The sequence below is a fragment of the Triticum aestivum genome, chromosome 2B, assembly GCF_018294505.1.
Source record: "Triticum aestivum cultivar Chinese Spring chromosome 2B, IWGSC CS RefSeq v2.1, whole genome shotgun sequence".
Lineage (NCBI taxonomy): Eukaryota > Viridiplantae > Streptophyta > Magnoliopsida > Poales > Poaceae > Triticum > Triticum aestivum.
Window position 1 is genome coordinate 261,601,558 of NC_057798.1, and position 11,912 is coordinate 261,613,469.

The window sequence follows — 11,912 nt, forward strand, 5'->3', positions numbered from 1 at the left end:
GGCGTTGTCTTCGCCGTTTCTATGCCCCTCCGTGCCCCGCCTCCTCGAGCAGCGCCGCGGGGACAACTTTGCTCCACCCCCATCCGCGTCCAACCTCCTCTAGAAGCGCCACCACCTAAAAATTGCCATAGTGTTTACACTAAAGTTGCCATGATATGTTTCTTCTAGTTTTATAGCTACCATTGTATTCCAACTACTTTTCACAGCAAATTATATTAATTAACCATAGAAATTTTTAGTAATTAACCACGGCAAATTTAATTCATGGATCATGGAAATTTTTAGTGATTTATCATGACAAATGTAGTTTATAGATCGTGACACTTTTAGTTTATAGATTATGGCAATTCTAGTATTTTGACCATGATTTTTTTTGTATAAACCATGGCAAATTTTAGTGCATGTATCATGAAAAAATTAAGTAATTCGCCATGGCAATTTTAGTTTTTGGTTCATGCAAAATTTGAGTCATCAACTATGCATTTTTAAACTATTTGACGACGGATATTTTTTTAATTATGAACCATGTAAAAATTATTTCATGAATCATGGCAGATTTTAGTGATTCTCCCTGGCAACTTTAGTTTTTAGTTCCCTCTTTTATAACATGTCAAAATTTACTTTAAACGTAGAAGAAAAGGTAGTTGAAACATAACTTTAGTGTAAATACCATGTCAATTTATGTGAAATAGACATGACAACTTTTAACCGCCAAAAAATATCGTCGAAATATATCGATATGAGATCTAATTTTGAAGTCCTTGTCGCGATGATTTAATGGTGAAAACGGATTTTCAATTAGATTTTTCATTCAAGAGATAAAACATTTAAAGTTTAAAAACCTCAAAAGTTTCTCGCTGACATCATTTGCTTTATCCCTTTTGCATGCATGTGTGAAAGAAATAAAAAGCTGAGCTGTCACAATGAATGGCTAGAAGGGCGTTATCCTTCAAGCCACATGTGCCCACAAGTGTGGTACAGGATCGGCATGTGTGGCACTTATCAGCGTATACGAAGTTTAGCTTGGGAGGTGACAAATAAAAATGCGGGAAGAAGAGTCAGAACGATTGATGTTGAACGATTAGAATAGGTGTCCCCCGTTGCAACAACGCACGGACAATTACGATAGTTTATAAGAAAAATAAGATACTCTGGCAGGCTAGCGCTATGTTTGATAGCAAATTATCATAAAAACTAAAGTATCAAAAACTATAGTAATTTTGTCAATAGGTATACCATACTATGGTTTTAATTTAATAGAGTTTTTTGAAGTATTCAAAATACAGAGAACATGTTTGGCTTGGCTACACCATACGATGCTGTAAATTTTGCTAGCTAGCCGTTAGCCTCCAAGCAGACGCATCTAGCTACGCGCAGCTGGCCGGTTGTATTGCGTCAAAATAGTTGTAGGTTGGCTGACCCTCCATAAGAATAGAAGCATGCACAAAGGACGGAACGACGGCTATCTTGTACAGTATATATTTTTAAAGGCCATGCAACACGGCGTTGCCAGTAACTCACCGGACGGCAGAGCTACGCAAGCGGCCCCATTCTTTTGTGTCACCATTGAGGCGGAGCGGAGCTGCGCACAGAGGGAGCGAGGCCTTTTTTTAGATCGAGAGTTGTTGAGTATAGCGGGGAAGAAGATAACGAGGACATGGAGCATGTGATCCCGAGCACCAGTGATCGCGGATGAACAGTAAAATCCGAAAAAAATAGTAAAAGTTCAAAAAATTCTGAATTTTTTTTAAGAAACTTTGATGTTTTTTCTACATGCATGCCAATTTTCATGATGAAATGACATTTGTGGAGGTCTCGGCAAAAAAATAAAATCATGCTCAATAAAACTAATTTTGGAAGCATTTTGCAGCATCAATTTTTTTTTTGCCGAGACCTGCATGAATGTCATTTTGTCATGAATTTTGCACGCATGTAGAAAAAACATCAATATTTGTTGCCAAAAAATACAGATTTTTTTGAACTTTTTAAATATATTTTTCGTGTGTACTGTAGCAAAAGGTGCCTGTGAGCTCGAGCTCACAATAGCACTTCCAGGCCAGATTCTTCTTTTCAGCTGCTCTGTTTTTGAAAAAGAGGTCCGAGGTTCTTTTTATTAAACAGAGAAAAAACCACAAACCACAGTTTGACCAATATTGCAGTATTAAAATCACAGGTGTTAGGGGTAACCAACAGCTCATTGTAAATAAAACTCGGTGGTAATCTTAAAAACTATAGCATTTTTAAAATACTTAGAAAATACTTTGCTCTCCGGCCTAGACCTTATATCCATTCATCATTTCATTTAGTACGTGGGAACTTAAATATATAATATAATAATAAATCAATTTAAGCTGCTCTGGCCACGGGGTCGCAGGCAGGACCAAGCCCGATGAGATTGACCACGGGCCGGGCCCGGGTGTGCATCCTGGGCACCGTCACGGTCAGTACGCCGTGGGGAGCTCCTAACGGGCGCCTTTAGCGCCCGTTGGCAGTTCGGGCGCCCACGCGGCTGTGAACTGCGCCGGCCCAGGATCGCCTGCTTCGCTCGCCCCTTGTTCGCCTCCTTCGCTCCCATCGATCAGAGTTCACCGGTCGACAGCTGGCCAGTTGACCGGTCAACTGTTGACTTTTGACAAAAAAAATTAAAAGAAAATCTTGAATTCCAATTTTTAGTTTTTTTTGGAAAGAAAGTCCAGAAACATAAAAAGTTCATGAACTTGAAAAAACATTGATTTTGAAAAAAAATCAGCAAATATGAAAAATAATTCATCGATTTTGGAAAAAAGTTCATCAAAAATGATTAAAAGTTCATCAATTTTGAAAAGGAGTTTGTCGATTTTGAAAAAAGGTTCATCAAATTTGAATAAAGTTCATGGAATTTAAAAAAAAATGTATTTTTCGTTTTTTGTTCGTGATTTCAAAATGTGTTCATAGTTTTAAATTTATACACATTTTCAAATTTTGTTCACAATTTTAAATTATTCAGTGTACATCAAAAAATGTTCAATGGGTATTTAAATGGTTTTTCAGCTGTCGGAGAAACTGATCCACGAACACCTATGGGGCCGGCGGACCGAGCCCCTTTCGGTTCGGCGGGGGGCGGAGGTCGCACGAAGAGCAGATCGAGGCGAAGCACACGGCAGTTTACCCAGCTTCGGAGCTCTCTGGAGAGATAATACTCCTACTGCTGCTTGTCTGATTCTATTATGTTCTTGCTCGAGAGTGAGCTAAGTGTTTTCTGGCTTGCGAAAATGAGTCGACCCCCTTCTACGTTGCGCATGGGCCTCCTTTTATACGCTAAAGAGGTCACCGACAGGTGGCAACGTAAACAAGGGTACAGATGTAAAAAGCGAGGTGGTTGGTACAGTTGCTTGTACAGTGTTTCCTACCTAACCCTGACGGCGGGGGACAAGGGCATTAAATGCCCGTCTGTGTCGCCCAAACAGTGCAGGAAGGTACCGTCAGGGACGCCACCGCTCGCCACGACGGCAGTCTTGTCAGCTCCGCATGCCACCGCGCACCGCTGGCTGCACAGCCTTCCGCCACGCGTGCCTGGAAAGGCCCCCAGAGCGACACGTTGGTGGATGTGCTGGAGCGTGGGTACAGAGTAGCCGCCTGCCGCGGCAAGCGTCTTGCCGCGGCTGTTGTCTTGTCGGGTCCGGAAGCTTGTCGCTCACCGGGCCTCGAGATGCCTTGGTTGGTCTTCCCGGCAAACTCCTCTTGCCGGGGCCTTGTTGCCTTGCCGGGGCGCGTGGCGCGTCGCGGCAAGTTCCTTGGGATGCCTTGGTTGGCCTTCCCGGCAAGCTCCTCTTGCCGGGGCCTTGCCTCCTTGACTTGAATACTTTGTTCTTGAATGACTCCAAAGGAAACCACGGAAGACCTTGGCGGTCGCCCGGCAAGCCTTGCCGCGGGGCGCTACAACTGCCCGTGCACAAGTTCGGGGTACTAGGATACCCCTACTCTAGTACACCGACAGGAGCCCCCGGGCCTGGGCCACACACGATGCCGAGCGCTGTTGGGCCAGGCCCAAAACAGGGCACGGGCACACACGGCCTGGGCCACGCCGAATCTTGCTCCGTATCCACCGCGCCCTCCCCTAACGGCACGCGTCAAAGATGTCGGGGAAACTGATCCACGAACACCTATGGGGCCGGCGGACCGAGCCCCTTTCGGTTCGGCGGGGGGCGGAGGTCGCACGAAGAGCAGATCGAGGCGAAGCACACGGCAGTTTACCCAGCTTCGGAGCTCTCCGGAGAGATAATACTCCTACTGTCGCTTGTCTGATTCTATTATGTTCTTGCTCGAGAGTGAGCTAAGTGTTTTCTGGCTTGCGAAAATGAGTCGAACCCCTTCTACGTTGCGCATGGGCCTCCTTTTATACGCTAAAGGGGTCACCGACAGATGGCAACGTAAACAAGGGTACAAATGTAAAAAGCGAGGTGGTTGGTACAGTTGCTTGTATAGTGTTTCCTACCTAACCCTGATGGTAGGGGACAAGGGCATTAAATGCCCGTCTGTGTCGCCCAAACAGTGCAGGAAGGTACCGTCAGGGACGCCACCGCTCGCCACGACGGCAGTCTTGTCAGCTCCGCATGCCACCGCGCACCGCTGGCTGCACAGCCTTCCGCCACACGCGCCTGGAAAGGCCCCCAGAGCGACACGTTGGTGGATGTGCTGGAGCGTGGGTACAGAGTGGCCGCCTGCCGCGGCAAGCGCCTTGCCGCGGCCGTTGTCTTGTCGGGTTCGGAAGCTTGTCGCTCACCGGGCCTCGAGATGCCTTGGTTGGTCTTCCCGGCAAGCTCCTCTTGCCGGGGCCTTGTTGCCTTGCCGGGGCGCGTGGCGCGTCGCGGCAAGTTCCTTGGGATGCCTTGGTTGGCCTTCCCGGCAAGCTCCTCTTGCTGGGGCCTTGCCTCCTTGACTTGAATACTTTGTTCTTGAATGGCTCCAAAGGAAATCACGGAGGACCTTGGCGGTCGCCCGGTAAGCCTTGCCGCGGGGCGCTGGAACTGCCCGTGCACAAGTTCGGGGTATTAGGGTACCCCTACTCTAGTACACCGACATCAGCGTATATCACAAAATTGTTCAATGTGTAGTTAAAAAAAATTCAGATTATATTACAAAAATGTTCAATGTATAAAATTTGTTCATCTTATATAAAAAAAATGTATAAATATGTTTTAAACTAAACCACAAAAATGTTCGCCGTGCAGTTAAAAATTGTTCATCGTACACCAAAAAAAATGTTCATTGTATATTTGAAAATCGCTCATCGTATATAAATTTTTGTTCATGTTCTCAATAATTGTTCATGTTTTAAAAATTGATGGAATTTTAAAATTTTAAAAAGTTCACCAACCATGAAAACAGTTCATCAAGATTAAAAAAAAGGTCATCAATTTAGGAAAAAAGTTCATCGATTTGAAAAAGAGTTCACGGGTTTTCAAAAAACGGTTCACGAATTCGAAAAAGTTCATAAAGTAGGAAAAGGTTCATCGATTTTAAAAAAAAGTTCATGATTTGAAAAAGATTTCACGGATTTTCAAAAAGGGTTCACGAATTCAAAAAAGTTCACCAATCATGAAAAAAGTTCATCAAAAATGGAAAAAGGTTCATCGATTTTGGAAAAAAGTTTATCAATTTGAAAAAGTTCATTCATTTTTGAAAAATTCACATAAAATCAAAAAGTTCTTCAAATTTGACAAAAAAAACTCACAAAACTTTCAAAAGATCATCGCTCTTTCAAAAAAAATGCTCATGCATTCAAAAAGAAAAAAAACAAATGTAAAGAAATTAAAAGAGAACGAACAATGAAATAAAAAAGCATCACAAAAAGCTGTCCAGAAAAAAACAAAAACGAAAAAACCGAGCTGGTAGCTTCCAAAGACCGAGCTTCCACGAACTGAGAACAACATAAGAAGAAAAACGAAGAGATTAGTCACAAGTGTGAAGAAGTCGTGGTGGTTAGTGCCTTCGCTGACTAAACGGTTGGTCTTGTGTTCGAATCTTGTTGCCGCAACATTTTTTGGAATTTAACAGAAGAAGAAAAAAGTTAAATGGGCTGGCCCATGTCGCATCGATGGAAGGAGGCGGGGTGTGCGCCCGTTTGCGCCGACGCCTGTAACGGGTGCAACGGGCGCCATATAGGAAATGCCTACGCCGTGGCCGTACTCGGCCGTGATGCCGTCGGCGTCCACCATCCCCGGCAGCCGGAACTTCCTCGCGAAGCTGCCTCGGCGGCCGTGGACTTCCGCGTCACCAGCGTCCAGCTCGGTGCGTATGACGAGGTACCTCCCGTCCTCAATCTCCACCCTGATCTCCTCCTTCCTCACGCCTAATCGAACGTACACCACTCATGTCGATGTCACGGCCAAAATTAAGAAACAGAAATAGTGCGGGGAGGAGCGGCAGGAGCGGGCCGAGTTACCGGGGAGGTCGGCGGAGTAGATATGCGCGGCGCCGGTCTCATCCCAGCTGACGTGGTTGGGCGGCCGCGTCGACGGAGCCGGAGGCGAAGAGGAAGAAGCCAGGACGGAGAGCTGCCACTGCCACCACTGCCATGGATGAACCGCCCGGAATCCTTGGTGCTGCTGCACCCCCCGCATCGGGTAATCCATGGGAATCTTTTGTAAACTAGTGCTGCCTTCTTGTTCTGTTAGCTTTGCTTTGCCGCATCTGTATAGTTCATTCGCTCTAAATAGCAGAGCTCAGGGTGAAGCTGCAACTTGCGTCGCAACATGTGCGGTGCCGCGCCCATGTGCGGAAAAGCAAAGCGTACGTCAATCGACAGGACGCTATCGCCTGCGAATAATATCTCGGTAGCTGGGAGGGCTCTGACACTCGTGGACATGGCGTACGGCTTGGTCCACGACTAGAAGGGCTGTGTCGTTGGTATTGTTTTTGTGGGAGTGACTACTATAGAAGAACAGCTTGTGGTGCAAAAATAGAAAAACGGATCTGGGCCGTCAGATATAGTGTGGATGGTACAGATACTAGTGGAGGGATCCTAGGCCACTTAATGTGCATTTTATGAAAACACCCTGCTGGCAGTTAGATGTCAAATAGACTTTTGCAGTAACAACCTTCACTTTTTCATGTCCAAACGTTCTGTTATAAGACTGTAATATCTTCACACGTTCATTCCTGCTCCCTCCTTTTGCACATATGTATTGCATGCCTATTAAGTACAATACTGGGTTCCACCACATCAACTAATTATGCCAGAAACTTGAACAAGATGATCAATCAAGAGTATGTAAACATCTGTCAAAGATATTTAAGTACATGAAAAAAAATCAAAACACCCTCTTGGCCTCTTCAACTACATGGCCAACTGGACCATCACAGGCACTAATGAGTGAGTACGTGTAAGTTGAACCATCTCAGGCACAAGGAATTCTACATATCAAACTGGACTATCCCTAGAACAATTGTTGAGTACATGTCAAACTAGAGCATCCCAGGCACAACACAAGAAGATATACATAAAGTTATAAATAACATGACAGGATCAACAACCATTGCTAGCGAAAACTGCATCAACGTTGCTACTTTGATGGTACAGAACAGTTGCCTCCAGCCGTAGTGCTTCTTGCTCGAGCTTCTTGTCCTGGGAGACATCAAACTAACAAATGCGATTGAGTTAGCACAAGTCCATGTATGTGTCATACATTCATGCTTAAACCTGTGTGCTGCACATACCTAAACTATGTTTATGCTAAAACTGGCAGACAAGCCAACTACTTTGTGGATCATCCTAACTTACCAATAATGTAACAAATTATATAAACATTATTTATCCTGTACAGGAAAAGCACTCCAGTGCATTTTATTCATATAGTCAGATACAAACAACCGGCGGAATTAGGCAATACAATTATTTTTACATATAAGCTTGAGCTCACATGAGAAAGCAGAATCCTATTAGAAATCCATCCTTTATAAGCCTTGGCATTATCAAAGTCTGTCGAATGTAAAAATAAGAAAAAAAACATATCATATGATAAAATAATATGATGAATCCTCGAAGCCACTGGACATTTTTATCAGTCAAAACTGATCACGAGTTCGAGAAGAATAACATTAGCAGAACCACCCTAATATAACTAGTGAACCATGTATTAAGTATAATAATACACGCAACAATGTCTATTCTCGACATTGTATAGCGTGAAAAATATGCACGCTGCAAATAGTCATTTCTACACTTACCATAACATCATCACTATAGAAGCATTGCGGAATTAATCGTTGAGCACTGTTGACCAATTCCATGGCTGCAAAGAATTTTCACGAACATCACACATGGGATCAACATAATGTTAGGCACATCAAACATATTCTTACTTTCTTGGACCGATGTTCTCACCTGATAGTGCTGCTGCACATGCTATGATCACTGGAATTATGGGCTCTATTAAAGGCGATGCCGAACTGCTCCCGTCCATTACTGGATCCTGAGATGAGAATTACAACGTGAGGAGTGAAATAAGCTTTTCTAGGGCAGATGTTAGGCACATGGATCACATCAGTGGCATAGCCTACGGCAAATACTATAGTTTAGCCACAAAAAGGAATATATGTCTTGTTGCAACTTGTGCATCGTAACACTCATGGTCAAGACATTGTTAGGAGTTATAGAATGTATGATCATGGATGTGTCTGAGTGAAAACTGAAGTTGAGGAGTAACAACAGGAATTCAATTGTCACCATGGAGCCCGAGATCATTTATCTTTCAAAACAACAAGCAAGAACCTTTGCTTTTCTAGTGACTCGTAACTCATAATAAGGTCACAAAGCCGCAGGAAGATGTGAAATACAGGTTCAAGATTTTTCTGTTAACAAGGTTTATTAATGTACAACATACAACTGATGATTTCTACCTCAGTTGGGTTTTCAGGAATCAGGATTATTGTGTGCGCCGGTATACAATAACTCTCCAAACAAAAACTCTATTTGACCAGAAAAGAACTCAACAAGAACAAATCGTATTTCATTAGTGCATCCTAAGTTTGTTGTCGGAGTCTACTAGCAATAATTCTTTGGCATTCTATTCTTACTCTCCCGGGGTAATTTCTCTCCTTCCCACCTTATATATATTACAGTAGCACTAGTAGTACTACGGATGTACTAGTAGTCTAGTACCCATTGACATCCTAGCATACAGTAGAATAAGGAGAAGAAAAAGAAATCTAGGCTTGCTATATGTGCCACTTAGATAGGTATTTCAGGCTGTACAATTTGCTGCCCCTTACTATTAAGGTCAGATTCTACTTGCCCAAATGTTACATTGGTTAATTTGTTTTTTCTCTTCTTTTCACCAAACATATATAATGTATGCTCATGGATCGAGTCTGCTAATGGCTCCATCCATGTCTCGAACTAATGGTCAGAACTCAGAAGGGTGTGTCTAGAACTGCTAAATTATACTAATACAATACATTTATTATAGGAATTGGTAATTGTAATCTTCACAATTAAAAAGAGCTAACTGTCCATCAACTTTTCACCGAATGGATGCGTATTGTGACGAATGGAACAACCGTAGATATTAATATTTTCAGCGCAATGTCCTAATTTCAAATTGAGGATTATCTACCCGTCCTCAACCTACTAACTTGGTTCTCCAGAGTACTTAACAGTTAAACAGAATGTCCAAATTAGACTGTCAAACCACCAAGAACAGTAGCAATACATCATCAAATCGAAGTTGCAAAAGTGCATCATTCACACACGAGCTGATTTGACATGAACAAGTACAAGAAAATAAAACTATAGATATGCATCATACACTCTACTAGCTAATAAAATTGAGATGAAGCACAAAAGTACTAGCTAATACTACTCCCTCTGTTCCTAAATATAAGTCTTTTTAGAGATTCCACTATGAATCACATACGGATGTATATAGATGCAGTTTAAGTGTAGATTCATCCGTTTTGCTCCGTATGTAGTCCACCTAGTAGAATCGCTACAAAAACTTATATTTAGGAACGGAGTGATACAAGTTAACATCTACTCCATCGCAGGTGAATGATTAACCACCAGAAAAATTGAGATGGAGTATTAACTTGTGGAGTATTTACTAGAAAAATTAACCACCATGGTGACACCTTGTAGCTTAGCACCACGTCACAGGGGCCGGTCCGGAAGGAGCCGAGGAGCTCACCAACGACTTGCAGCCGACGAGGTCGAGGAGGACGCGGGCTGATGCTGTAGAGGCGGTGACGAACCAGCCTCTGCCGGAGCCTGAGATGGGAGGCCGTGACGAGCACACTGTGGCGCGGATCTTAGCAGTCCACAAGCTCCGATCTGGTCGGCTTCAAACTAGGCCATCGGCGGCACCGCGGGCACAAGCCATCGGAGAGATGGAACATCACCTCCGGTGTGCGTACTCGCTGGTTGAGGGGTCCGGCCCGGCGCCGTCGCCGCCGTTGTGGAGGGGAATTTTAGGTCGCTGCAACTGCGTACGTACGGGATTGGGTTTGAACAAGGACATGGGGAAGAAATTAACCTTCAGCAAGGGAGCTTTTTGCAAGTTGTACGCCCAGATCGCTACACCTGAATCTGGGTCATCGATCATCCATCCAATGGTACAGATTCGTTTTTTCTATTTTTTCACCTCAGGCTGTCATTCTGTTGTAGTCGCTCCCTGTTTTTGTAAACTGAGAAGATCAGGGAGAACTGATCACCACCCTTGATTATGCTCTAGACTGCGTCATATATACACTTACAGGACGGCATCCTGGGGAGATCATGGGTGCTCCACTACTAGAGATCATGCGCCACTAACACTGCAGGAGGGCGCCACGATCACACGCACGCTCTACACTGTATGCCGTAGGCGATACGTACACACATGCGATATACAAATGCAGTATAGTCTAACACCCCCCCGCAGTCGTGACGGCGGCGGCGGCGACGCAAAGACTGGATCGAAACTCCGAGAAAACGTCTGACGGCAGGCCTTTGGTCATGATGTCGGCGAGTTGTTGACGCGTGGGGATGTGAAGAACACGAAACTGGCCGAGGGCGACGCGCTCGCGGACAAAGACGATGTCGAGCTCCACGTGCTTGGTCCGTCGACGATGCATAGGGTTGGCCGACAGGTAGACAGCAGACACGTTGTCGCAGTACACCAGCGTCACCTTGGGCACCGGAGCGAAGAGCTCGCCGAGAAGTTGGCGAAGCCAAATGCACTCAGCAACGGCGTTGGCGACGCCGCGGAATTCGGCCTCGGCGCTGGACCGCGAGACGGTTGCTTGGCGCTTGGAGGACCAGGAGATGAGTGCATCGTCGAGGTAGACACAAAAGCCAGACGTAGAGCGGCGCGTGTCGGGGCAGCCGGCCCAGTCCACGTCGGTGAACGTGCGGAGATCCAGAGTGCTTGGGGCGCGGAGATGAAGGCCGAGTGCACATGAGTCGCGCACGTACCGGAGCACGCGCTTGACGAGCGTGAGATGGCACTCGCGCGTTCATGCATGTGGAGGCATATCTGCTGGACGGCGTAGGCGATCTCGGGCCGCGTGATGGTGAGGTAATGGAGGGCGCCGGCGATGCTCCGGTACGCGGACGGGTCAGCAACGCGCGGCCCGTCAGCCGAGGGAAGCTTGCTCTTCGTGTCAATGGGCGTCGGCGAGGGGCGGCAGGTGTCCATGCCGGCACGATCCAAGAGTTCCTCAGCGTACTGGTGCTGTGACAGGAAGAACCCAGCCGAGGTGCGCGTGACACGGATCCCAAGGAAGAAGTGGAGGGAGCCCAAGTCCTTCATCGCGAATTCGCCAGTGAGACGCGTGATGACACGGTGGGGCACGGCTTGCAAGGACGCGGTGAGCACGATGTCGTCGACATAGAGGAGGAGGAGCGTCGTGTCGTCGTCGTGCCGGAGAGTGAAGAGCGAAGAGTCCGAGCGCAT

The 11,912-nt window shown here is 45.6% G+C and overlaps 2 protein-coding genes across 3 annotated transcripts; both read right to left on the bottom strand.

The window, feature by feature from the left end:
* Window positions 1–5,299: 5,299 nt before the first annotated feature.
* LOC123044671 (18.8 kDa class V heat shock protein) lies at window positions 5,300–6,747 on the bottom strand. The gene is made up of 2 exons (XM_044467487.1): window positions 6,425–6,747; window positions 5,300–6,331 (listed from the first exon to the last, which is right to left on the bottom strand). The coding sequence occupies exons 1-2, from the start codon at window positions 6,612–6,614 to the stop codon at window positions 6,030–6,032; spliced, it is 492 nt and encodes a 163-aa protein (XP_044323422.1). The 5' UTR covers window positions 6,615–6,747; the 3' UTR covers window positions 5,300–6,029.
* A 488-nt stretch (window positions 6,748–7,235) lies between these two features.
* LOC123044672 (uncharacterized) lies at window positions 7,236–10,571 on the bottom strand. Of its 2 annotated transcripts, XM_044467489.1 has the most exons (5): window positions 10,167–10,571; window positions 8,366–8,453; window positions 8,209–8,273; window positions 7,902–7,960; window positions 7,236–7,621 (listed from the first exon to the last, which is right to left on the bottom strand). In XM_044467489.1, the coding sequence occupies exons 2-5, from the start codon at window positions 8,442–8,444 to the stop codon at window positions 7,447–7,449; spliced, it is 378 nt and encodes a 125-aa protein (XP_044323424.1). In that variant the 5' UTR covers window positions 8,445–8,453; window positions 10,167–10,571; the 3' UTR covers window positions 7,236–7,446. The 2 variants fall into 2 exon arrangements, with proteins under 2 accessions (XP_044323424.1, XP_044323425.1); XM_044467490.1 differs by lacking the exon at window positions 7,902–7,960 and having other exon boundaries at window positions 10,167–10,560.
* Between the last annotated feature and the right edge of the window lie 1,341 nt (window positions 10,572–11,912).